Raw genomic sequence first — 26,321 nt, forward strand, 5'->3', positions numbered from 1 at the left:
TCCATTGGAAAGACAAGGCTGGGTATAGTGGTAATTCAAGAGTGAGTGGTTTGGAGGTATAGTTTTGGGCTGCAGAGTATGCTTCAGGGGGTACATGGAGAGTGCTTTGGAGTCAATATGGGGTGTTTGGGGTGCATATTGGGGGTAGATGAGAGGGTGATTTGGAAGTGCTCTTTGGAGGTTAATGGTTTTAGGGCTGATTGCAGATGGTTTAGGGGAACAAGTTGGGGGTAGTGAATGGCAGTTTATTCATAAAGTTTGGGAGTCCACGGAGGGTGATTGGGGGTACTGCTTGGGATCAATGAGCAATAGTTTGGGGATACATTTTGAGGGATGATGGAGGGTGGTTTGGGGACACAGAAGTTTAGAAGAGTTTAGAAGTGTGTGGTGGCTGATAGAAGGCAATTTGGGGTCCTGCTTGGGGGTCCATTCGGGGGTGACTTGGGGTGAGGGGTTCCAGTCTGATCACCGAGGGGGCGTGGCCTCAGTACAGGAGCGCTTCACCGCCCTCGAGAAAGCGTGTGCGCACGCGCTCCCAGCTGGTTCACTCCTGGCGCTCCCAGGGCAGGAAAATCGAAGACCCAAACCGGCGCCTGCGCACTTGGTCTCCGCCGCTGCTGTGGTCTTGCGCCCCGCCCCCGTCCCCCCACCTCCCCCCAGGCTCGCGCTCAGCGGCGGCGGTGTTGGTGCCGCCGGGAGCGGACGGACCCGAGGTGAAGGTGGGGGGCTGGGGTCCACCGCCCGCGGCCGAGTCCCCGCGCCTCTCCTACCCTCCCCGCGCCCCCCGTGTGGCCCCCACTGCTAACAGTCGCGCGGCCAAACGCGGCCCACGGGCAGGGCGCGGAAGGGGAGTAGACGCGAGGCCGGGGACGAGCGGGGGGGGGGGGGAGGGAGGGGCGCACCCACCACCCCTCCTGGCCTACAGCGACCCCGCCTACATCGCGGGACGGGGACCCTCGGTGAGTAACGCCCGCTTGGAGAGGAAGGGAGGAGACAGGGCGGGGTGAGGGCCCGGAAACGCCGGCAGGGGCTGTACCTGCGTGCGCACCCGCGATCTCTGACCCTGTGGTCTCACTCCCGACCCCTACCTGACCTGACTACATCTTTTCTTAACCTCAAGCTCTGGCCAGTCTTGGCCCCAGTACCTCCGCTCTGACCCCTGACCTAACCATGTTTAGGCCTGGCGTGATCCTCAATCCCTATTTTGTTCCCCTAAACCTAGTCCTGACCCCAAACCCCACCCAGTTCTTTTCTCAGGATCCTTGGCTTGACCCTGTTCCATCCCTGAAGCTCATCTTGCTTTGTCCTGATCATCCTGATTTCTGTCCTGATGCTTGACACGTCAGTTCCCTAAACTCTTGTCCCTGAACCCCTTCCATTCATGTCCTGCCCCCCTCACCGCAGTCTAATTCAGGTCTGTCCAGATTCCTGACCTCTGATTTCTAAACTTTCTCCCCATCTGTACTATCCTGGTCCCCTCCTGACTCCCCATCTCCATCCTGGCCCACCCCCTTTAGGCCATACCCCTGTTAACTGCCCTGTCCCTGCCCCCAGCCCTATGCTGTTGTCTCCTGTTTTCTCTTGTCCCATCACTGTCCTCATGCCTATACTTCTTCTGTTCCAGTCTTTTCCTGCTCCTTACCTCCATCCTGAACCTGCCCTTTTTCCCTCTCCCCTACCTTGACTGGTGTCTTGGCCTGTCCTTCATCATGTCTTCTGATTATTCTATCCTGACCCTGCCTTGCTCTTCTCTTTTGTTCCTTGCTGCCCCCTACTTTTTCTCTTACCCTTCTTCTGAACCTCACTCCATCCCATCCCCTGGCCAGTGTCTTGGCTCTTTCTCTGTCCTTCCTCCCAACCTCCATCCTCCAATGACTCTGATTCTGTCTTGTCTCCTACACCCCTTCCTGCCCTCTCCCTTTCTGTCCCAACCCCAGACCCCTGTTCTACCCCTTACCTTGCCCCTCCACCCTGTTCAGAGCTCTCTTTTCCTAACACCCACTTTCCATCTCCTCTGAGCCTAAAAGAACTGGGGTCCCATTATACCCTGCCCCTGAACTTGGAGATTCTGCTGTTCCCATGATCTCAAGTTCATCCCAAATGCTTCTCTCAGCATGAGCAAGAGCAAGCAGCCTTGTGGGCCCTGTGTGGCTAAGAGGGTTTTCATATGTGATGTCCCTCACCCCCACCCAGTGATCTCACACAGAGCTTGCATTTGTCTCCCTGCCCCGGGAGAGCATGGAACTGTTCCTATGCCCCCCACCCTCCCGGAGTGTGAAAGAACACCCTAAATTATTCAGTGACTCTGGGAGTCTGTGTGGTCTGGATCATGTTTCCAGCCTTGCTAGGTTGGGGGCTGTCCCATGTCCAGGTGGGGCGGGTGGCAAGCAAACATAGGCGGGTGGGGGACTCAGGAGTGTGTGTGAATCTTCTGTGTCATGTTACCCCATCTCCTAGTCTCAATCCTGGGTGTGCATGATCTGGAAAAAGTCCATTCCAGGCCAGAGGCTTCAGGGCTTCGTGGGGAGGGTGTTGGGAGTGGGGGTGGGGGGTTTATCCCCCTTCTCTTGGCTGTACGCAATACAAATTTTGGTGCTAAATCCATCCCACCTCTGTGGGGCGTGTGTGTGTAGGGGGTGGTCACTGGGTGTTAGAATCAGGCCTATCCAATAGTGACAATAACAACCACAAGAACAATACGAGGTTCTCTCTCTGAATCTCCTTGATTCTGAGGACAGGCAGGGAGAATGTGGAGAGTGAGAAGATAACGTGTTAATTCAGTTATGTTTTGTTCCCTCCATTTGTCATAGAGTAGTGAGATTTTGAATAATGAGATACTAGACCCATCTCATTCATCTAAAACATTTATCCAAACCTATTAATAACAACACAAGCATCCTTCATTGTCCCAGTGCCTGTTTGGCACCTGACTTCTGAGAGGGAGAGCTTGGGTAGTTCAGACAGTAAAAGATACCAGGTTATCCGGAGGTTTTTTGGTTTTGCACTTTACACAGTGAGCGGGGAGGTGAGGGACAATGGCCCCAACTAAAAAATATATTCAAATAGATTCATTTCCCTGAGCTCCAGTGGCAAGAGTTGGGATAGTAAAAATACCGTGTTGTGTGAATATATTTGGTTCCTGCGTCTTGCCTCGTAAGGAAAGCTCAGAGAGTAGTGGGTGCCAGCTCTATCTCAAAAGTGCATCCAGATCCATTCAGCTCCTGTATATGGATAGTGAGTGTTCAGAGACTTGATCTGAAGATGTTTGGTTCCTGCATTTTTGATGTTGAGTAGGGAGAAGTCAGATAATGAGGGAAAACAACTCTGTTTCAAATATGCCTGGATTGATAGGGAGGGTTCCATGTCTGGGTAGCAGGTAGGGAGGGTTTGGAGGCTGAGGGATACGAGCTCTGTCTCACCAGTGCATCTGAATACATTTAGTTCTTGATTTTGGATAGTGAGAATTTGGACACATTTATTTGACGAACAACAGCTCTGCTTCAAATTTATCAGGCACAGCACAGGGATACCAGCTTGGTCTCAAAAAAATATGCACAGACACACAGACACACACACACACACATTTGATTGCTGAGTTTGGATTGAGAGGAATAGTTGTAATTATGACAGTTAGGGCACCTGAGTGACTTAGTCAATTAGGCATCAGACGTTAGCTCAGGTCATGATCTCATGGTTCGTGGGTTCGAGTCCCGTGTTGGGCTCTGTGCTGATAGCTCTGAGCCTGGAGCCTGCTTCGGATTCTGTGTCTCTCTCTGCCCCTTTCCTGTGCTCTCTCTCTCTCTCTCTCTCAAGAATAAATAAACATTGAAAAAAATTTAATTGTGGCAGCCAACACACATCAAACACTTACCAAGGGCCAGTTACTGTCCTAAGCAAGTTTTAAGTCTATTAATTCAAGTCATGCTCACAACAATCCTGTGAAGTCCATACTGTTGTTATGATCCCCATTTTACACATGAGGACATTGAGGCACAGAGAGGATAAGTGACTTATCCAAGCAGTCACACAGACATAAGTGGCAGAGCAGGGTTGAATCCCAGAGTTACCACTTGCTACCCCTACATGAGGCCACATGAGGTTCAGGTCCTGGCTGGGGTAGGGCCTAGAGGTTGGCCATCTTCCAGGCTGTTAGAAGTCGTGGACCAGGGCAACGATGTGTGCGGGTGATTCTGCCCCGCCTGTCTGCCTGGCCCAAGAGGCCCAGTTACCTGCTTTCCCCTCCTTACTCCTGCACCAGGCCACCTCTGCATGAGTTTATTCTTGTTGTTATCAACTGTCATTAATGACGTGATGTGAGTTTCCTTGTACTTTGAAATGCCTTCCAAAGTGACTCTGGCTTTGTTGGCTATGTAACCATTGTTTACCCATTTTACAGATGAGGAAACCTAGGCCTTGCTATTCATTCTACATTGCCAGCTAGATACCCTTGTCCCTCTCAGCTCTGGTTTTAGAACTGTCCTTCTTCCCAACATTCTTGGTGTCCGCCAAGAGGCAGGAGAGGCCACAGCTGAGGGGACACTCCCCGTCAACACCCAGCCACCTACCTTATGGCTGCTGCCTCCACCAGCCCTAAACAGTGAAGCAGGGAGAAAGGGGGGTGGATGAAAGGGGCCTTTGTGTCCCTTGCCGGAAATCTCACCCCCAGGAAGAAAGGTGGGCAGGGTGATGGGAGGCCTCAATAGCATGTGTGTGGGGCAGGGCGTTGTTGCTGATACAGAGCTCCCCTCCAGGCTTGGCCCACCTGCCAAGTGGGGAGGGAGGTTTCCTCACTCTGCTCTTTCACATCACAGCATGGGCTGCTGCAGGGGCCCGGGTTGGGCTTGGGCCCTGAGGTCACAGAGCAGATGGTCCCAAATGGAGCACAGGATGTGTGGTATGTGCCGGGGCAGGCCAGAGCCCTCAATTTCCTTGAATCCTGGCCAGAAATGCCCACGGGGGAGGAGTGGGGGAGAGCCAGCCTGGATGTGAAGAAGCATGAGCCCCCTCCCCACTCCTCCTCCGTTGCAGGAATAGCCTCTGTCTGCCTCCAGCCCAGGACCCGGCCCCCTGAGTTCTGAGTCCACCCGCTCTTAACGCCTCTGTGATCAGAATCAGACCTCTTCACCTGTCCAAGCCCCAGCTTCCTCATCGGCAAGCTGGCTATGAAGAGGTGGGTCTGCGTCATTCTCCCAGGTTCGTAGCGACCAGGATGGGTGAAAACGTGTGTTTTGTCAGTTTGCTGGGATGATTTCTTCCGGAGGTGCAGAAGGTGGTCGGGTCTTGAGACCCGGTTTTTCCTGGGAAAAGTTGACCTCCTCTGTCCCCAGCTTGGGAAACTGTTACCCCAGTGAGGGTGGCGGATGTCCCAAGACCTTATCCCACCCCAGCCTTGCCCTGGGAGGAAAGGGTAGGGGCCTCAGGAATGTGGTGCTCGCTGCCAAGAGACACACGCCAGATTTACATACACCTGAGGCCTCCTGTGTGCTTAACAACGCCCCAGAACTCCGTCCCCCAGCTCCAAGGTCATAAATACCCTTGGGTGGGCAGGGTCTGACGTGGGAACCTGGGTAGCACCAGGGGCAGCCCCACTCCCACTACCCTTAGCCCTTCTTTCCTGGTTCTCTGCTAGGTGACTGGGGAGAGCAGGGCTCTCTGGGCTCTCTTCTTGGCCACGCTGAACGCCTTGAAGGGCCCTAGCCCTGACACTGCCCCTAAGGGTGTCCTGAGCCCTGGTGACAGGCAGGCAAGGGTTAAGAGGTATGGGCTGGCCCAGTCCCTGGCCAGGTAGGCTGGGCTATTGCCTAGTGGGAGGCGGCCTAGGCATCTGCCACTGGCTCACTGCTCACTGCCACTACCAGCTGGAACAGGGCCTGGTTGAGACAACTATTTTATCGAGGTACTTGAGGCCACCCCACAGCACCTCTCTGGCGTTGGTGAGCACCTGGGAACAGGGGGCCCAGGGGCAGGGTAGGGGAAGAAGGGTCTAGGGTGTACTGAGGCCCCCTGTGGGAGAAAGCCAAGTCTGTGCAAGAGGTACAGCGAAGAAGGAGGGCCCGAGTGGAAGAGCAAAGCCCAAAATGCCCAATTTCCTTTGCTGGCACGAAGCCGATTCCTTGCCGGAAATGAACAAGGGGAAGGGTTGGGGGAGAAGAAAAGCCAGAGTCCCCCCTTCTCCACTGTCCTCCCTACTTCCTCTCCCCCTTTCCCCTGCCCTGGGAAGGAGCATCTGCCCTCCTGCAACCTGGGGCCTGGCCTCCCCAGCAAAGCTCAGACTGGGCTGTTGAGAAACTACTTCCTGGCACCTGCCTGCCCCCAGCCTGTTCACCCAGAGTGGGGGCAGGGGGGCCTCCAGGGCAGTGTGGGGAACAGTTCCAGACACTGGGAGTTTGTGCTCTGATTGGGACAAGATATGGAAATGGGGGTCCCACTGAGGGTGTTGGGGTGCCACCCAGGTGAGGTGTCTTGGTTGTAAACAGTCATTAAGGCCAGGAATTTCTTTCTCGGCTGTGGTGTCAGAAGGGCAGACCTGAAAAACCTGCTGGGCCCGCCTCTGGGTGTGTATGGGGGGTACCTTCTGCAGCTCTCCTGCTGTAGCCCTTCCTGGGACGGGACTTAGGAACTGGTGTGGGGTGTGGTGTGGGGGACATTAGGGAAGGGGACTGCTGGAATCCCCCTTTTCACCATCTCCAGGTGGGGCTAGGGGAGTTCCGGACCCCTAGGCAAATGTGCAGAGGGGAGGCAAGTGGAGGCAGAGGTTTGGGAGCCGGGTGTGGGGGTGTGGGGCGTTGACCCTGTGTCTCCCTACCCAGTGACCCCGTGACTCAGGCCTGAGCTATGTCCCCAAGGTCAGGCTTACAGGGTGGAGTCGGGGTTCCTGTCTGGACCCCATTGATCTAGGATGCAGTGAGCTCTCAGGGAAAGCAGGCTTAAGGAAGCCCAGTGTGGGATGTGGGGGAAGGATTAGGGGAGCCCTGGGAGAGTTCCTCAAACTCAAATGGGGGTTGGGGAAGAAGGAGCCCCAGGAGCTTAGGGACAGAGGAAGCTGAGCTGGGACCTCCAGGAAACCACACTGTGCTGGGCAGTGTCGGACCTTGGAGGCCGGGCATTTGAGTACCTCTCTGCAAAGTACGCGTTGCTGCCTGGGTGTGCAAAAAGCTTGAGAGACTGATCCCTGTCCCTGAGGCTGAGGACAGAGGACCACTGTTTTGTGGAGGGCATACAGATTCTATGGGGCCGGTAGGAGGACTGCCAAGAAACTAGTGGCACCATATTAGCCAGTCGACCACATCCCCCAGCGTACAGATGGGGAAGGAGCTTGAACCCACACCTCCTTGGTTGCCTGGGTCTTCTCCACAGCTGGCCACCATGTCATGAAAAGCTGGGGATTAGGTGGGTATGGGATGTCTGTGGCCTCATGAGGCCCTCCCAGTTGCCTGCCGCTGAGGTCAGGCCAGGTGGTGGGAGGTGATGTCACCTGGCTACCCAGCTGGGGACCAAGCAGGATGTGGGAGGGAAGGAGCAAACTCCAGAGGAGGGGATGAGGGCAGGGCTGGCAGCCAGCCAAGGCAGGTTCTGTGGTCAGCCAGGGTGTCTGGGAGCAGAGAAGGAAGCAGGAGGCAGGAGGCTTGTTATCTGCAGCTATGGACTCTTCTGATCACAGTTCCTGCAGGGCATCTTCTCTGTGCTGGGTACAGGACAGGTTGGGGTGGGGAGAGGGGTTGGGGGGTCCTGGGGCTAAGGAAACACTCCCCTGCTGCATCAAGGCCACAAGATGGAGTTGGGACAAATAGAGACCCACAGATCTGGGCTAGATCCCTAGCTTGGCTACTTTGGCATTCTTTCATTTATGCAACAGACATTCATTGAGTACTTGCTACATGCTCAGAAGTGTTCTGAGTGCCAGAGATACCAAAAAAAACCAGGACAGATCTGTCTCTTGTCTTCACAGATATGTAAAGGAGGCTCAGTCTCTTGCTGGACAGCAGTTATGAGGGGACATAATGTAGGGATCCACCTCTGGAAGTGACATTTAAGCCCTAGAATGTGAGAGCCAGGGGCCAGAGAGGCAAGACTTGAAAAGAGCACTCCAGACAGCCACAGCCTGAGCAAAGGCCCTGAGGCTCACTGGACTGGGAGCTTATGACGAATTAGTGGAGTTAGAACAGCTCCAGTGAGGGAGAGTCGGGCCAGAGGGGTGGGCCTAGGCTGCTACATCCTTAACCGTGGATGTTATTTCACCCCTCTGTGACTTACTGTCTTCATCTGTAAAATGGGAGCAATAATCACAGAACTGCCATCACAGGGTGGTTGTAAAGATTAAATGTGGCATGGAAGGTAACTGTTCCAGGCACCCAGGTGCTCAATAAATGCCCACTGTTGTTATAGTTGGCTGAATCTGTACCTTTAACTCTCCCTTCCCAGGCAAGACTCCTGACTGTGGCCCATGGACCTCTGAGGAGGCGTCGTAAGTCCGCCCAGCTCCCCGCTTGCTGTGCTCCCACTCAATGGGAAGGGAACCAAGGTACCAGGGCCAAGTGGGTCCGGACACTGACACAGATTTCTGAGAGGGCAGGTCGATCAGGCGGGTGGGGTCAGGGTCCCCCTTCTTCCCAGCTGGGGTGTGCGAAGTTGGGTAGGGGCAGGGGCTGGGGGAACACAGAATACACTTCCTTAATGGCCCCTGTGCGTTACTGCCAGGCCTTGTCCAGCCATCAGCCACGGCCTCTCGACAGCACCAGGATGGAAGTCAAAGGTCAGCTGATCAGCTCTCCCACCTTCAATGCCTCAGGTAGCTGGCTTGTTCCCCTTTTCTGCCTCTTCCCCTGCTCTGAGTCACCACCTGCCTACTTGGAAAGGGTTGGTCCCTGGCCCCACAGCTGTGCCAGGGTGCCCTGGCTGATCTTTGCTCTGAACTTTGCTCCTTCTGTGTCCAGCTGCCCTGTTTGGAGAAGCTGTCCCCCAGATGAAGTCAGAGCGTCTGCGGGGGCTGCTCGACCGGCAGCGGGCCCTACAGGAGGCCCTGAGCCTGAAACTTCAGGAGCTCCGCAAAGTGTGTCTCCAGGAGGCGGTGAGAGCCTGGCCCTAAGAGTGCCTGGTGGGTGGGGCGGCGGTGAGGAGACGGGGCCGCTAGGTAGGTGCTGAGCCACCTGTCTGAGCTGTAGATTCCCTGTCACCTTGTAGCTTCTCAAAGCTCAACTTAGACATCTTCAAATCGGTAAAATATGGCAGTGCAGGCCTGCAGTTCCCTATCAGCAATTTGAAATCCAAAATGCCTCAAAAATAATGGCTATTTCCAAAATCTGGCAGTAAAACCCGACCTGAACTGACAAGGGGTGAGTTTTAGTTTTGATTTATTCCTCTTGGTGTGAACGTCTACACGGTTTGCCAGAAATGATCGTGTGGTTCAGAGCATGCAGCCCCAGGCCCTGAGGGGGGTGTTACGTATCATGCAGTATGTAGACTGTGTCACGTTTACAAAAAATAAGAAATTCTGGATTCCAAAGCAGGTCCCCCTACCTCCCATGCCCACTGCCCCAGGGATTTGGGCCACCAAGGGGCTGAGAGCACACAGCATACCTGTCTGGTGGAGAATTGGGAAGGGGGAGAGAAGTAATAGGCATGGCGTGCTCAGCATCACTGCGCTGTTAGTAGGACACCTGTAGCTTCAGGAGTCGTTATTGCTTTGCCCCATTCCCCCAGCTAACCCTTGGTAGTCTCTGACCCCTGCCCCCACCAGGAGCTGACTGGCCAGCTGCCCCCCGAGTGCCCGCTGGAGCCTGGTGAACGGCCCCAGTTGGTCCGCCGGCGGCCCCCTGCGGCCCGAGCCTACCCTCCGCTGCACCCCAACCCAGCACACCACTCCTTGTGCCCCGCTGAGGTGAACAGATGGGCTTGGAGAGCAAGATGGGGGTGGGACGGGTGCAGAGGAAGAGGAGCCTAGAGGAAGCCAGGCAGGGCTGGGTTGCATCCAGGGGAGGGAGAGGCTGAGGTGAGGAGGGAATGACTTGAGGGAGGTGGGTTCTGGCTCTGAGGGAGGATGCTGGTCCCTGTCCGTGATAAGCCTCTCACCCTCAGGAAAATGAATATGTCTAGTCTCTTAATCGAGACAGGCCCTGCCTGCAGAAGAAATGAGCTCCACCCTAGAATAGCACCGCCCCCCTCCCCCACCTCAAGTGGAGACAGGCTGTGCCCGCAGTGGTCCCTGTGCTCGGCCATTTCCAACATTTGGTCCTGTCCCACCCTCTTGGGTGGGTCCCACAGGAGCTGGCTCTTGAGGCGCTGGAGCGTGAGGTGTCTGTGCAGCAGCAGATTGCGGCCGCCGCCCGCCGCCTGGCCTTGGCCCCTGAGCTGAGCATCGAGCAGCGCCGGCGCCGGCGCCAGGTCCAGGCAGACGCGCTGCGGAGGCTGCACGAGCTGGAGGAACAGCTTGGGGACCTCCGGGCCCGCCTTGGCCTCCCGGTGCTCCCACCGCCGCAGCCCCTACCCCTGTCCACAGGGGCAGTTATCACGGCCCAAGGAGTCTGCCTGGGCACGCGCCTCGCTCAGCTCAGCCAAGGTGAGCCGGGCCCCATTGCCCCCGGCCCCCATGGTGAAAGCAGAGCGTGGCATCGGCTGAGGGACACGGTAGGGGTGGGGTGGGTAAATAGTGAAAAGTGGGAGCGAGGTGGATCTTAAGGGACCTGACTTGTAAGAGGAGTTGTGATGAACTGGCTCCACAGCATGGGTGGGGCCACTGGGAACTAGACCACATGGCACCAGGAGAACGAGGAGCCGAGCCTCAGGTGGTCTTGGACTCAGGTGAAGGTGGGTTATTGGGAAGGAACAGGGCAGGGAGGAGACCATCCAGTGGTGTAAGGGGATGGCACCCAGGCCTTGTATTGATAGGCCTGGGTCTCCCCCTTCTCACCTATAGAGGACGTAGTTCTGCACTCCGAGAGCAGCTCCCTGTCAGAGTCTGGAGCCAGCCATGATAATGGTGAGGACCTCTGTCCCCCCACAGACCCATCCATCCTTTGATGCTCAGCGCCCCCCCCCCTTCATCCCCATCTCAGCCATGCCCCATCCTCTCATGGGGCCCCTGTCTTTCTTGCGTCACCTTGCCCAGCTCATCAGCCCCAGTTCCAGCCCCATGTATTAGCCCCTGCCCAGCCCGCTGCCACTGCCTGTCTCCCTGGCTCCTGCCCTTTGCTTTGCCTGCAATCCATCTGGCCCCCTCTCATTGACTTCTCCCCCACTTTCTGCCTTCCTCTCAGAGGAGCCCCGCAGCTGCTTCCCTCTGGCCGAGCGCCCCTCGCCGCCCAAAGCCTGGGACCAACTGCGGACAGTGTCGGGGGGCAGCCCTGAGCGGCGAACCCCATGGAAACCACCGCCGTCAGATCTTTATGGGGATTTGAAGAGCCGGCGGAACTCTGTGGCCAGCCCCACCAGGTGAGGGTGAGCCCCATCCTTCCCCCAGGAACCAGGAGCAGGATCCTGAGCCTGGGGCTGGCAGGAGGGCCTGCTGGTGGGTATGGTCTCTAACCTGGCCCCTGACCTGGACCTGCCCATCTCTGTCTAGCCCCACACGCTCGCTGCCCAGGAGTGCCTCCAGTTTTGAGGGGCGAAGTGTGCCTGCCACCCCTGTCCTCACCCGGGGCGCTGGCCCCCAGCTCTGCAAGTAAGGGGACTATGAGGGTGGGTTCGAGGACTAGAGGAAGGAACTGTTAGTTCTAACTATGAGAGCATTATCAAAGAGGCTGGGCTTTGAGAGGTGTATTTTGGTTAAGTCATTTCTCTTTGAATCTTTGCTCCTCATCTGCGAAGTGGGCATAATACCTGCCTCTGAAAGACACTGTAGGCACAGTAAGTTCTGGTTAACATGTACTGAGCATCTACCATCTGCTGGGAATCCATGCTTTCCAATAGGTGCTATTGCTGATCCCATTTTACAGATGAGGAAACTGAGGCACAGAGAGGTTAAGTGACTTGTTAGTAAACTGAAGACCTGGTGTTTGAACCCAGGCAAGTCTGACTCTAGAGTCTGTGCTTTTAAACACTGTACCCTTGTGCTTCTTAAATACTTGCCAAGTGCCTGCTTCTCCAAGGCTGTGAACAAAACAAAGTCCGGGTCCTTATGGCACTTGTATCCTGTGACCGGTGGCTGTTGGGATGATAGTTTCGGGTGGTTCATACACATGGGGGGGACAGAGTTCAGGAAGTTGAATTCCGGACCCAAGGATCAGCACCCCATCGTGGAGGCGTTGGGGGCTATGAGACACGTGGTAGTAGGGCTGAGGGTCACGTGTGTTGGGAGGAGCCCTCTGCTGGCCTTCCTCTGCTAGTACTTCCTCTCCAGCACTCCCCTGCCCCTGCCACAGGCATCTCCCTTGGCGTTGGCGCTGATACCCCCCATATGTCTTCAGTCCCTCCACCCCCCAGCGTCAGACAGAACCTCTGCTGTCTTTTACACGCCACTACCTAACACCTTTATACTCATGGTTCCTAATCCTGGGTCCCTTTGGTGCAAGTTGAAGGCTCAGGAAGGGTTGAAGTACGGTGGGCACTTGGCCTGATATTTCTGACCCTACTCTTGTCACCCCACGTCTGCGTTCCCAGACCCGAAGGCCTCCATTCTCGCCAGTGGTCCGGCAGCCAGGACTCCCAGATGGGCTTCCCCCGGGCGGACCCGGCCTCCGACCGTGCCTCCCTCTTTGCAGCCCGCACCCGCCGCAGCAACAGCTCTGAAGCCCTGCTTGTGGACCGGGCGGCTGGCGGGGGAGCTGGCTCTCCGCCGGCGCCTCTGGCTCCCCCTGCCACTGGCCCCCCGGTCTGCAAGAGCAGTGAGGTGCTGTATGAGCGCCCCCAACCAACCCCTGCCTTCTCCTCCCGCACATCTGGCCCCCCAGACCCTCCCCGGGCTGCCCGGCCTAGCTCAGCTGCCCCTGCCTCCCGAGGGGCCCCCCGGCTCCCACCTGTGTGTGGGGACTTCCTCTTGGACTATTCCCTGGACCGGGGCCTGCCCCGCAGTGGTGGTGGGGCAGGCTGGGGGGAGCTGCTGCCTGCGGCTGAGGTCCCGGGACCCCTCTCCCGCCGGGATGGGCTCCTCACCATGCTTCCAGGTCCACCACCTGTATATGTAGCTGACGGCAGCAGCCCCCTCCTCCGCAGCAAGGATCCCCACACCCGTGCTACCCGCACCAAGCCCTGTGGCCTGCCCCTGGAGGCCACCGAGGGTCCAGAGGTGCATCCCAACCCTCTGCTGTGGATGCCCCCGCCCACCCGTATCCCCCCGGCTGGTGAGCGCAGTGGTCATAAGAACCTTGCCCTGGAGGGGCTGCGGGACTGGTACATCCGCAACTCGGGACTGGCCGCCGGGCCCCAGCGCCGGCCTGTTCCCCCCCACATGGGCCCGCAACACCCACCCTTCCTCCATGCCCGCTGCTATGAGGTGGGCCAGGCGCTGTATGGGGCCCCCAGCCAGGCGCCGCTCCCGCACTCGAGGAGTTTCACGGCACCCCCTGTCTCCGGCAGGTATGGGGGGTGCTTTTACTGATGGGTAGGGGTCTCTGGAGGCAGATGGCAAAGGTGTCCAGGCTGGGGAGCAGCCAGTCATGGTAGCTAATGACTCAGACCACGAGAGAACTAGCTGCGGCCTCAGCACAGGGTCATCAGGCCCTGCCTAACCTGCATGAGTCCGCGGGGGCTTGGTGGAGAGGGGTGTCTTGGGCCCTGGCAGCAGCAATTTTCCACCAAGCCATAGAAGAATTGTAATATTGGAACAAAACAGTGCATGTCAGCTGAAAATGAGCCTTGAAAGCAGGGTGCTGGGAGGAAGGGCCTCCCGGGCCCCTCGTTTTTCTCTTCTTCCTTTTTGCCGTGCTCCCCATGCTTGCAAGCCCAGACGTACTCTCCTGTGTCTGCCTCCGCCTCTTTAACGAGCTTCTTTTCCTCTCTTTCTGTGTCTTGTTTGTCTTTTCCTCTCTCCTCTATCTTGCCACCCTGTCTGGATTCCTGCTACCCCTTCTAAAGATACTACGCGGACTTCCTGTACGCTCCGGAGCTGAGCGCTCGTTTAAGTGACCTGACGCTAGAGGGGGAGCAGTCCTCCAGTTCTGACCCCCAGACCCCGGGGACACTGGTCTGACCCCTTCTGATATGCTCCTTGTTGGCCTGGGCATGGCTGTAGTCTGGGGAGCACACAGCTGACCTCGCTGAACCCTGGGGTGTGGTTGCTCTCAGTCCTGGGGGGTGCCGAACCTGATCTTCCAAGGCCCATGGCACCTTGTGGACCCACGAAGGTGTCTGACACCCTGTTTCCCCTCTCACACTGTGCTGGGAACTGGGGCCCTCAGCCAGCGTAAAAGAGGGAGGATGGTGTAATGGGGACTCCGAGCCCCTTCTTCCATTTCTGTTTACAGTTGTGATTTAGATATTCGCTGTCTTCCCCCAACGCTAGACGTTTTATAAAAGGGAAACTGTGATCTCGTCCTGGTTGGGCTCATTCCTGTCCCCATGCCCAGCCTGTTCCATTCAGGAACCCCCTCCACAAAACGGATCATATAGGGTCTCAGGGCCCTGTTTGGGGCAGCCAGGAGACTCTGGTGTGAACAGAACCCCCTGCCACCCCCCACCAGGGCAGTTATTGGGGAGGTGGGCTCTCTGCCTGCAATTGGAAAGACTGAAGTCTGGGTAGGGGGCTTGGGTTCATTTTCCTGCCCCCAGGGGTGCCGGAAGGAGCCCCAGTCCCTGTCTGCCTGTCTGTGCCCGCTGCCTCTGCCCACAGGACTAGATGGCCCAGCGTTTTGTGGCAGCCTCTGCCCTATCTATCCCCAGTCAGGAAGCCCTGCAGGAGGGGCCAGAGGGCAGAGCCATCGGGTGTGTTGTGTCCTGGGATGCTGCGGTGGTGGAATCTGGCATCTGGTGGATGCCAGTAAAATCCTCAGGTGACGTCTGGCCACAGGCTACGTCACGTCTTCCTTGGCTTTCGTTCCATCCACCACTTTTTAAATCTATACAAGCTGTGTTTTCTATGATACCTATCTGTGACTTTCTGGAGCTGGGGGTCCCCCTACCTCCTTTACCTGGTGTTAAACTTTTCTTTTTCTACCAATGGACCTGGGCCCAAGACACTACCCACACTGGAAGGGGATTTCTATAATAAATGTGTAAACTGAACCCATGTGTTACTCCTCTGTCTGCCTTGCCTTGGGGGCCCACACCTGTAGTTAAGACCAGATAATATATTTTTATGACTCCATGTGATAAGAAATAGAACACTGGAAACAGCCCATGATAATACCATCTACTTTGGCTTTTCTTGCTGTGATGTGGGGTCACATGTCTTCCTGTCTGCACTCAGATTGCTGGCCTGCCCTGAACAAGAGTCCTCAGTAATACAAATGATAGGAAACACCCTGCCCTTAACTACCTTGTGTGTTAATGCCACGCCAGAGATAACAGGTTCGAGGGAGGAACTGAGAGCTCACCCCTTCAGTCCATGTATTTGACACAAAAAGACCTAGTCAGAAAGAGTCTAGCAGGATCAAAAAGCAGAAGGCCACTTCTGGCCATTGAAATGCAGACTTTACCCAGGAGGCCCAAATCGGCTTGAGAGATGCAACAGTCTTTATTGTTGCTGTAACACTGATACAGATGCCCCATTCCAGGTCAGGGCTACCCCCACCCCACCCCTTGGTCCTCATCACTGTGGGATGTTGGAGAGAGGAGCAGAATCACTAAGCAGAGCTGGAGAGAGGCAAGTGGGACTGGAGAGGGTTCGGGTCACCTGGAACCAAGGGTTCGACAGGGTCAGGATGCCTGAATCCTCTGTCCTGATGGGGGCTGGGAACACTTGGGTCCTGGGTTCAAGATTTGGCAATGCCCTGATCTGGGTTCAAAGCTGGGGTGGGGGTCTAGAAAAGCCTTAGTCCAGGGTTCAAGAGAATGCCTTGGGCCCAGATCCCACCTTTGGTGCTGAGGGTGGGAGATGGGTGGGTCCCAGACTGGAGGTGGGGGAGTATCACTGGGTCCAGGGTTTGAGGATGGCCATGGATGCTCAGGTATCCAAGCCCTCAAGTTCAGGGCTGAAGAAGAGTCTGGTCCCCTAGGTAATGGGAGCTGATCAGGGGGAGGGTCACAGATGTCCTGCTTTCTGAACTGGACGGGGCCCTCTATTTCAAGGGCTTGGAAAGGGCTCTGGGTCCCAGTACAGGGCCAGGGTGGGGGTGGCATTCTCCAGGTCTTGGGTACAAATCCTAGACCCCTACGATCCAGCCTCCTGCTCTTGTCCCAGCGCCTCCAGTAGCAGCCCCATTGGCGTCCGCTTGAGACCAATACTCTCAATCTTGTTCTCAATCTTGTTCTTGAGGTTCCGCAGGCGCAGTGAGGCGTGCACCAGAATCACTGTGGGCAGTGCCGAGAGGAGTAGGGTCAGTGGGGTGAGACATCAGCTTTAGCCAGTGGGGGGACCACGGAGGGGAATTGGAGCACAGGCAGGCCAACAGAGTCTTAAGTGGCCAGGATGCCTCTGATCTTAAAGTGTGGCTGAGTACACAGAGTTTTGCAGCTGGGGCGTGGCCAGGGAGGGCGCACAGCAACTGGGACGTGGCTGGTGGAAGACACTTAATACCAACAGGGAAGCCAGAAAAGGCGGTAGTTAAAGAGGGGCGTTCCCAGAAGAAGGAAGGCAAAGCCAGGGAAGGCGCTTTGTGAAGGGGGTGTGGCCAAGTGCCCGCCTGGTTTCTCGGCCTCTTCTCGGGGCAGGGCAGGGCTGCCACTGTGCGCAAGCGCTGGCCGTTTTCTCGGCGGTCTCAGGGTAGTGAATACTCACGAAGCACAGGTCCGGCGACGCCTAGCAGGAAGGTGCAAGCGCTGCCCGCGGCCCAGAGAACAAGGAGGCCGAAGGCAAGCACTGCGGCCAGGCAGGCGGCCGGGTGGCTGCGGCGGCAGCGGCGCACGGCTGCTTGAGTCTCTGCCGCCCACACCAGCACGCCAAGGGCCACCGTCACTACCAGCGCGCTTAGGAGGGTATGCAGCGGGCGCACGTACCTGTGAGGACAATGGAACTAAGCTAGTCCAGCAGACAAGGGAGAGAGCTGCCCAGCCTCCAAGCCTCCTGGACCACCGTCCATTCAATCCCGGACCCCAGGAGCTTTGGTTCTCCTCTCTCCGGATCCTCCAGCCCAACAAATAACTTCCCCCAGCCCTGTCTCCCAATAGGTCCACCCTCCAGGATTTCTGACTCCCAGGAGCCCTGTGGACCCTCGTTTCTTTGGTGTCGATCCTACAGTCCCATCTTCCTTAGCTCTTCCGCTTCAGGCCTTCCCATCCCGCTAGGCCTCCAGGCTCCCAGCTCTTTCGTTCAACCCTACCCCCGCAGGGCCCGTCTCCAACCCCTCAGGCCCCACCCCAACTCGCCCCTAAATCCACCCTTGGAGCTAGGCCTGTAGATTCCTCTTCCAGGCCTTATGTCTCTATACATTTCCCTCTCCCCGGGCCCAGAGTCCTTACAAGAAAGACACCCCTCCAGACTTCCTCCCCTCAGATTCCCCATCCACTCCCCACTTCTTACAGATCCCTCTCTCCATCATTGCAAGAACCCCTTCAGGCTTTCAGTACCACTCTTAACTTCCAACCCTGCCCAAGTTCCCAGGGGTTCTCCATCCTTCTCTGCTCTCAAACCTTCCACCCCTGGGTCTTCCCTCTTGGTTCAAGTTCCCCAAGAGGTACCTGCTCCTGGAGCGTTCCAATCATAGCCAGGATCTCCTCCAAACTAGAGCCCCCACAAGCCCACCCTCCCAACCCTTCAACTTGACCACATCCCTGTCCCTGTATCTGCCCAAAGTCCTCCAGGGCTGCCTTAATCTGGGGGCATCACTCACATCCGTCTCCCCTACCCCTACTTTCAGACCCTTTTTATCTTTAGGTCCACCTCGATACCCAGTTTCCCTCCAGTCCCACATTTCTCCATCCTCTCAACCCTCTATCCCCCTCAGGCCCTATCTCACCCAAGGCACTCCTTTTAACCATGTTGACTTCCTTCAAGTCCCCCCTCACCTGTCCCGTAGGCTTTCCGTTTCTAATGAACTCCCCCTTCCTGCCTTGCATCTCCCTCCCGTTCCTCAAAATACCGCGGGTCCACCCTTCTTGCCCTGCAGGCGTCCCTAGCCAACCGGCATCTCCCTCCCTCCCTCACCCGGCCAGAGCGAGTGCGAAGCCGAAGCACAGAAGGTAGTTGGTTTGGTAGTAGAGGAGGTTGTTGATGACGCGGTGGCACCATCGCTGCCGGTCGTAAGGATCCGGAGCCGCCAGACGCGCGGACCCCAGAACGAAGTCGTCCAGGGCGCGTAGCGGTGGCAGCCGCACCTCCGACATCCTGCCGGTCGAAGTAGCTGGACCAGCCCGAAGAGCGGCCGGACTACAACCCCCGTAACACCCCGCTGCACCGCGAGGGACACCGGGAAATGGAGTCTGGACCGAGCGGCTGCTACGCTCACCCCCTAAGTAGATTGGGCAGCGGCAGCAATGCATGTGACCGGAAATGCCAACAACACGTCGGGGCTGTGAGGCAGCAAGGGCTGCCGGGAAATTAAGTCTCTGCCGCCCGCAAGGCGTTCCCACTCACCCCCGGGTGGGGGCGCCCAAGCGGGTAGTTCTGGACCGTGCTGGTGGCTCAAGTCCACGGTAATCGGACATTCGAGGACACGCAAAGAAAAACAGGGACTGTCAGAAGGACTTGGGTAGGATGCCACTTCTTTCCGGTCAGGGTCCAAGAAGGTCACACCTACTTGGAAACCCCTGCAGGGCCTTTTCCGCTACATCTCCTCCAGGCCCCACCCATGCCCCCCAGGTCCAGCCATAAATACTATTAAGGGCCTTTTATTCATATTCACCACATCAAAGATATCTCTTTCTGGGAAGGTTTTTTAATCCCCACAGGTTGAATTAGGGCACTCCCTCTGGGTCCCTAGCAGTCGTCTCCAGGCTGGGAGCCCCAGGGGGTCTGCTCCCTCCCTGCTTCCCTAGCCTGGCCCTGCTGGCACACAGTCACCAAGAAGTGCTTGGGCGAAGTGAGCTGTCTTGCACTGCCGAGTGGAAGGTGGGCACCTGCCCCACTAATGCTCGCTGGCTGGTAGCTTTCACAGTACTCCTGACCCCCTGAGGGCTTTGCAATCTGCCACTGCAGGTCCCTCGCACAACCCACAGGGTCCTTAAAAGTCATCGTCGTCACAGATGTCAAGGTACACATCGAAAGCCTCTCTGTTGCAGTTTCCATCAGGAGTGAAGACATATTTGTGGAAGGTCCCATCTACGCAGATAGCTAGAAGAGGGGGGAGGATGGGCAAAAGGTTAGAAGCTGCAGAAGCCACACACTGCAATCCTTTCAGGTGTCCTATGGCCTCGGGTCTACCTCCAGACCTTTGTCCACATGCCATCCCTCTGATGATGGAGTCGAGCCACCCACTCTAGCTTCCCATGCCTTAAAATTCCTTCAGGTCCAAATTGCAGGACTTCGCATGCAGTGCCCCCAGTCAAGGGCTATTCCCACTCACCAATGACAGAGTTGACGTTCTTGGAAGTATTGCGACCGAAGGCGCAGATGCAGGCTGACTCGGCAGGCACGGTGAAGCTCGCCAGGCTCCACTGAGAGTCCACGTACTGCCCAATCATAGGCCCCACCTTGCCCACACGAGCCAGCCTGCAGGCAGCACTGGCTAAGCCCAGGTGTGGTACATGGGCAGGGGGACTGGGGACATGGCAGGGCAGGGCAGGGAGTACTCACGCGGAGCGACGGTTGAGGCGGGTATCTTTGAGAGCAAAGATATGGACCGTGCCCTTATCACTGGAAGCGCAGAGGAAGGAGGAGTCGTGGCTGAAGTTGATGCTGGAAGACAGACCAGCAGTGACGCCCATGTGTCATGTGACATGGGGTCACCAGCCCGCCACACATATCCTGTGCTCACCAGTAGAGAGTGGCAGGGTCAGTGCCTCGGCGCAATTCCACCAGTTTCTCCTTGGATTGCGTGTCAAAGAGGCGAATAAGGGTGCCTTTCTGAGAGGCCGAGGCCACTACAGTGCCTGGCTGGTTCAGAGACACGCAGGCCACGTCACTCTGATGTGCATTGATCGTAAATGGAGCAGATGAAGTACCAGGCTTTGTGCTTGCCAGGTCCTGTGGTGGAAGGAGCAGTTTGGGCTTGGGGGTATGGGAAGCAGGGGCCAAGCATCCACAGGGGGAGCCAGCCCACCCACCTACCCACCTACCCTTGCCCACTGGATGGCTCACCACAAGTTGCAGACTCCCACACTTGTGTCCTGGGAACACCAGCAGTTGCTTCTCCAGGCTGGGGCAAAGGTCACAGAGCCCTAGGGTGTGAGGATGAAGTGTCGGGGTTGGGGGGATGCAGGGGCCAGGCAGGGTCTCAGAATGGACAGAAGCAGGATAAGGGCCAAGACTTTGACCTTCCATGATATATGTTACCCACAGAACCCTCGGGGAGCTTGCCCTCCGCAGTGCTCCCCAGCAGTGAGGCAGATTCTCCACCTCCTGATGCAGCTGCGGCAGCCCCAGGAGGCCCAAGGATCCCTGGCACAGCCAGCCATGTCGTTACTGGGTGTTTCTGCTCTGCTATCTGGGGCACCTGGGCGTGGGACAGGGCTTCGGGTGGAGACAGAGAACTGGCTAAGGGTTGGAAAGATGGACTGACTGGGAATATGAACATCTGTCAACCCATCTGAGCATCTCTGCACAAAGACTCTCTCTCTGCCCCTCTTTCCCCATTTTCCGGTGTGCCCCTTCCAACCTCTCATTTCTGCCCCTCTGCCCCATCCACTGCCTCCTGACCTCACACCTGCACATCTGGGTCCTCTCACCCTTTGGGTTGTCCCGGGTGTCAAACTCGAATAGCTTTCGGGGGTTGTCGGGAAAGGAATACACGTAGATGCGGTTCCTCAGCACGATCACAATTCTGTGGGCAACACACAACACAGGATGGCCATGAGGGGATGGCGGGATGCCCATGCAGGACTAACCCTCTCGCCTGCTGTGGGGACCTCCTACCTCCCCCACCCCAGTCCTCCTCAGGCTCACTTGTCATGGCGCATGCGCACAGCCAGCACTGGCTTGGTGAAGGTGAACTCCAGCACCAGCTTGTCCTTGGAGTCCTTGCCCTCCCGGGCATCGTCCCAGATCAGCACTGCTGGGCAGGTGGATGCGTTGTCGGGGCCAAGGTTTAGGGTGAGGGGCAGCCCTGGTGACACAAGACTCACCCCTACTCCCCATGGGACCTCAACCCACTTGCTTAACCTTTTGTTAACACCCAGCATGGGCTTCATACGGCATGAGCACTTGTGGATGTGATTTCTGAGAATAGGTTTCTAAAACTGTTACATACTCATTTACAGATGAAGAAACTGAGGCTTGAAGAGGTTGAGTATCTTGGCCAAGAACCTCGCAACCCAAGCAGGGACTCACATTCAGGACTGTAACTCCCATTAGTAACTATTTCTGCTTCCAGGGTCCCAGTCCGTACCCCTAGAAGATTTCTGCGATGAATCCTCGGGCTCTGTGACTTGCCTAGGGCATCTCTTGCCATGTCCCAGTGGGATCAACAAAACCCTTAGAACAAGATGTCTCCTGAGGCTCAAAGCAAGAGGATACTGGGGAGACAGCACCAAGATTTTAAGACCTGTTGGTTGTGTGACCTTGGAAAAGCCACTTAACCTCCCTAAGCCTCAGTTTCTTCATCTGTAAAATTGGGGATAACAATACTTCCTACCACATGGAGTTACTGTGAGGATTAAATAAGTTAATATATATAAAGTGCGTAGAACAGTACCAGGCTTATAGCAAGCGCTCCATAGGTAAGGACATGGCATACAGGAGGCATTCAATAAGTGTTAAGCGAAGGCAAAACACCAAGCTTCTTAAGCGATAAGATCCATGACTTCCAAGCTGTAGGCCTCACTGTGGGACTCTGAGGTGCTCTGACATCTTCATCTGCCAGTGCCTCGGGGTGCCTGAAGGAGGCCAGGATTCCGGGGAATCTGGGCCAAGGGCGGGATGGGATGAGGGCACTTACCTGAGATCTCTGAGAACTTGGGGCTGCTACCACCACCCACCAGGGCCAGCAGGTTGGAGCGGTGCAGCATTTCCACCAGGCCCATGCTGCCCACCTGCTCATGGTCTGGACAAGGACCAGGATGTCAGTAGGGGTGGGAGCCAATGCCCAGCCCGTCCCTTCTGCCCATTGCCCCTCCTCCACCAATGGCTCACCCAGATGCCCCTTCTCCATCAATGGCTCCACATTGTAGATGCGCACACCTGTCTCCATGGCGCAGCAAAAGCAGCCTGGGGAGGGGGGGATTTGGGGCTGCTTCAAAGGATGCCCAGGTGGAAGCCATGGCCCACCTCTGGCCATTCTTTCTGTCCCTCCCTCCAATCCACAAGGGTGCAGGCACAAGCCTCTCTCACTTTGGTCTTGGTTGAAACGCAGACTGGTCACTCCTCGAAGTGGCTGCTGAGTCATGGTCCAGGACTGCTTCCCTGGACACAGATGGGGGTAGGGTTGGGAAGAGTCCTGGGGTTTGCCCTTCTCCTAGAACTCCTGTCCCCAGTGGATTTCTTCTTCCTCCTCCTCTGCCACTTTTTGCCGCCAGCAGGACTGAAGAAAACAAAAAAGAAAAAAGAGGGATAGTTCTGGGGTCTCCACACTAATCTCCTAAGATCACAAAGAGCATAGCCAGGAACTTCCCCATCTTCTCACACTTGGATGAGCCCAGCTCCAGCCCTACCCTGACCTGTATTCCCCATTTCTTTCTTACTCCGTAGCCATCAATGCATGTCAGGAAGTAATGGGGGTAGAGGGTTAGTGATATCTCTTCCCCACCCCCAGCCAATCCTGGCTCTAATGCCCCACATGGCCTAGAACCACTTCTCATCTTCACACCTGGACCTAGCATCCAACTCCACCTGTCAATAAGCAGGGAAATGGAGCTAGGTCATCCACTTCTTCCCACACCTCCCTGACCTGGCCCCGAGACCTGCTGTGGTTGGTCCATCACCCACAGGACCACCTCTCCTCATGCCCTCTGAGGCTCCCAGCCAATTCCACCATCTCAGAGCCCTCTCACACCTCCCCTCCTCACAGGCTTCTCCAAACCCCTTCAGGATCCCATGCCTAGCCCCAGATGACCTCTTCTCATGCCATGCTAACTTCTGCCCAACCCGGGTCAGCCTGGATGTTCCCCAAGACCTCCTTATGCCGTAAAGACTCTACATCAGATTCCCCTATCACTCCAAATCGCCCACCCCTGGAACATTCCCTTCCATGTGCTTTGCTGTCATTTCCTCCAACATAGACTGACTAGAACCTACCCCCAGGAATCTCATCCCCCTTACATTCTTCCTCCAGATTCTCTATCCTCTCCCCAAACACCCTGCCCCAGGGCACCCCTCCTCCATCAAGACTCTTGCCCAGGACATACCTCCCAAAACCCCTACCTGGAACAACTTAACCCAACAAGACGCCTGCCCCGGACCCCTGTAAGATTCCTGTCCTAAAAGCCCCCACGCTCCCTTCAAATCCCCATCTCCCCAAGACCTTTGCCCAAGCACACCCGTTCCCCATCCTCCAGGAGCTCAAACCTACTTTCCGCCCTTGTACCACCTCCACCAGACCGCCTCACTCTCCAAAGACTCATTCTTTGGACAGCCCCACCTTTCAAGGTCCCTTTTTCGGACCACCATTGCAAAGACCCGTGCCACCCAAGAACTTTGCTCCGGGATGCCTTACCTCCCTCCACTTCTTCATGTCCAAGACCGCCCTCATATTCCTTCCAACACCAGCACTCACTTAAACTCCTTGTCCTAGACACCCCCCTCCCACCATCCACCAAAACCTCTGCTCATGGAACCCTCCCGCTGGACCCTCCTCCAGGTTCGGACCAACTCTGGAATCTTGCCCCAGTTTCCCGCTGCCTGCACTGACCTGATCTCCGCGCGTTCCCGATTCCAACCCCAGCCGTCGGTGCCGCCCGCGGCCCGGTTTTCTGACCTCCCGGGCCCTGACGCCCGGCTCTGGTGTTTACATCAGGTCTCACTTCCGGGGGAGGGAGTCTGTGACCGGAAATGACTCATTTGCGACCGCAACCCTTCTCCCCTGGGTTCCAGGTCTTTGGAGCAACGCAAGCGATAGTGGCGTCCTCAGGGGAGGATGCTGAAGGGCCTGTGTGAGGGAGCAGAGGAGGGTGGGCGAGAGGGAGCCCTTCCTTCGCGGAGAGGGAGCCCTTCCTTCGCGGAGAGGAAGAGGGCCGAGCATTCCCCCGCTCTGTCCTGCTCTGAGGGCGAAAGGCGTCAACCTTCTGGGCTAGCAAGATTTGGACCTCCAAGGTGGGCTAGAGGGGCCTTCCTTGTTGGAAATACTAGCCCTCCCAGATTTCTAGAGAGGCGGCGGGGGGGGGGGGGGGGGGCCCCCCCCCGGCCCGGGGCGGGGGCGGACCTGGAGACCCGGTAAAGCTGCAACGCCTTGCCCAGGGGAAGTCAGGGATGAGATTCCACACCCTTGCTTGGTTTTGTTTACAAAATGAAAAGGGGGTTTTTAATGGTAAGAGGTATAATGCTTCCTGTGGAAAAAGAAACCAAATACGTACATACTGGAAATACATTTTAATTCAACTTTTAACGTTTGAGGTAGTTGTGGATTCACGTGTGGTTTGGGGAAATAATACAGAGAAACGAGATGTACTTGTAACAGTTTCCTCCAAAGGAAACATGTAACATTATAGTAAAATGTTACAATCAGGTTATTGATATTGATACAATGTACCCATCCTTTACTTTTTCTTAAGTATTGTTTTTTTAAAAAACTTTTTTTTTAACATTTATTATTTTTGAGACAGAGAGAGAGGGAGACACAGAATCTGAAACAGGCTCCAGGCTCTGAGCTGTCAGCACAGAGCCTGACGCAGGGCTCGAACCCATGGACCGCGAGATCATGACCTGAGGTGAAGTCGGACGCTTAACTGACTGAGCCACCCAGGCGCTCCACTTAAGTGTTGTTTTGACGCTTCTTAAATTTTTGACTAATATATAATAGGTATGTTTAATTCCAACGTTAAAATTTATTTTAATTTTAAAAAAATGTTTATTTTTGAGATACAGAGGGCGAGTGGGGCGGGGCAGAGAGAGAGAGAGAGAGAGAGAGGGAGACAGAGAATCTGAAGCAGGTCTGGGCTCTCAGCATAGAGGCCAATGCAGGGCTCGAACCCACAAATCTTGAGATCATGACCGGGGCTGAGGTCAGAGGCTTACCGGCTGGGGACCCCAGCCCCCTCCCCCCCCCCAATTTTTAAAAATTGCACCTTTTTAACTGATTCATGGAATTCTGTGGAATAAATGTAGCATTGTTCAACTGTTCTCTTACTGATGGCCATCTAGGTTGTTTCATGTATGGTGTTCTCAACATACTGTGAATTTGGCCTCCATATACTAGGTGTGACTCCATTGCTGTGATCCTCAACAAAGGTAATCTTCTGGCTTTCTTTGGTCTCTACTTTCTCATGTCCCAGACCATATTTAACTTAATTTAGTTTGGGTTCTGCCACTCCTATGTCTCAGACACTGCTCTTAACCAGATCACCCATGAATAATCATCTTGACTAACCAGCAGTCACTTCCCTACCCTCTCCTGTGACTGCCCAATGCATTCCACAGTTTCTTTCTCTCATTCTCTTGGTTTTCTCTTACACTTCTGGCTACTCTTCCGCCTTTATCCAATTTCCAAATATTAGAGTATCCTGGTCCCTTTACTTTTGTAGCCAATATACTCTCCCTAGGTGACTTCATCTTGTTTCATAGCTTTAATTATTACAAGTGTTTTGGAGATCCACTAACTTAGGGTTATAGCCTAGACCTCTTTCCTGAACACCAGACTCATATATGCTATGGCCTGTTTGACGTCTTCCTGTGGATATCTCATAAAGTATCTCAGATTTAACCCACCCAAACAGATCTCTCACATTTTCTTGGTTCAAACACCCTCTTGTCTCCCTCATCTCAACCAATGGGACCACAACACCCAGTTTGTCACTCAAGTCAAATAGCAGACATATCATGCTCAATTGATTATTCTCCATTGTCATTGGCAAATTTTGTTGGTCTCCCTATCAAAAGGTGTCAGAAATAAACCCCTCAGTCATTTACTTACAGTCAAGATAGAGTAACAAGGACTAAATTTTCCCTCTCACATGAAACACCCCCCCGCCCCGAAAAGAGGGGCGGGCGAAGGGGGGGGACGGGGGGTGGCGGCCGCCGGCGGGGGGGGGGGCGGGGGTGGGGGTGGGGG

The 26,321-nt window shown here is 55.8% G+C and overlaps 3 protein-coding genes across 16 annotated transcripts; 1 reads left to right on the top strand and 2 right to left on the bottom strand.

The window, feature by feature from the left end:
* Window positions 1–556: 556 nt before the first annotated feature.
* CCDC120 (coiled-coil domain containing 120) lies at window positions 557–15,153 on the top strand. Of its 9 annotated transcripts, XM_040468666.1 has the most exons (13): window positions 558–959; window positions 4,812–4,894; window positions 5,029–5,170; window positions 8,422–8,521; window positions 8,698–8,788; window positions 8,934–9,067; window positions 9,737–9,877; window positions 10,261–10,555; window positions 10,913–10,975; window positions 11,253–11,427; window positions 11,558–11,656; window positions 12,595–13,509; window positions 14,008–15,153. In XM_040468666.1, the coding sequence occupies exons 5-13, from the start codon at window positions 8,740–8,742 to the stop codon at window positions 14,120–14,122; spliced, it is 1,986 nt and encodes a 661-aa protein (XP_040324600.1). In that variant the 5' UTR covers window positions 558–959; window positions 4,812–4,894; window positions 5,029–5,170; window positions 8,422–8,521; window positions 8,698–8,739; the 3' UTR covers window positions 14,123–15,153. The 9 variants fall into 9 exon arrangements, with proteins under 9 accessions (XP_040324606.1, XP_040324605.1, XP_040324600.1 ...); XM_040468672.1 differs by lacking the exon at window positions 4,812–4,894 and having other exon boundaries at window positions 557–959; window positions 5,029–5,193; window positions 8,422–8,464; XM_040468671.1 differs by lacking the exon at window positions 4,812–4,894 and having other exon boundaries at window positions 557–959; window positions 8,422–8,464.
* Window positions 15,154–15,580: 427 nt separating this feature from the next.
* PRAF2 (PRA1 domain family member 2) lies at window positions 15,581–18,453 on the bottom strand. Its single transcript, XM_040468709.1, has 3 exons — window positions 18,173–18,453; window positions 16,808–17,025; window positions 15,581–16,380 (listed from the first exon to the last, which is right to left on the bottom strand). Exons 1-3 carry the CDS (start codon window positions 18,349–18,351, stop codon window positions 16,241–16,243), a joined length of 537 nt encoding a protein of 178 aa, XP_040324643.1. The 5' UTR covers window positions 18,352–18,453; the 3' UTR covers window positions 15,581–16,240.
* A 386-nt stretch (window positions 18,454–18,839) lies between these two features.
* On the bottom strand, window positions 18,840–24,099 carry WDR45 (WD repeat domain 45). Of its 6 annotated transcripts, none has more exons than XM_040468704.1 (11): window positions 23,967–24,097; window positions 22,451–22,640; window positions 22,253–22,327; window positions 22,059–22,163; window positions 21,068–21,173; window positions 20,851–20,945; window positions 20,264–20,343; window positions 19,941–20,149; window positions 19,760–19,861; window positions 19,530–19,675; window positions 18,840–19,297 (listed from the first exon to the last, which is right to left on the bottom strand). In XM_040468704.1, the coding sequence occupies exons 2-11, from the start codon at window positions 22,503–22,505 to the stop codon at window positions 19,188–19,190; spliced, it is 1,083 nt and encodes a 360-aa protein (XP_040324638.1). In that variant the 5' UTR covers window positions 22,506–22,640; window positions 23,967–24,097; the 3' UTR covers window positions 18,840–19,187. The 6 variants fall into 6 exon arrangements, with proteins under 6 accessions (XP_040324638.1, XP_040324637.1, XP_040324642.1 ...); XM_040468703.1 differs by having other exon boundaries at window positions 21,068–21,176; XM_040468708.1 differs by lacking the exon at window positions 19,530–19,675 and having other exon boundaries at window positions 21,068–21,176; window positions 23,967–24,099.
* Window positions 24,100–26,321: the final 2,222 nt, after the last annotated feature.

Source organism: Herpailurus yagouaroundi, unplaced genomic scaffold (genome assembly GCF_014898765.1).
Source record: "Herpailurus yagouaroundi ecotype Mexico unplaced genomic scaffold, PumYag 67793, whole genome shotgun sequence".
NCBI classification, from domain to species: Eukaryota; Metazoa; Chordata; class Mammalia; order Carnivora; family Felidae; genus Herpailurus; species Herpailurus yagouaroundi.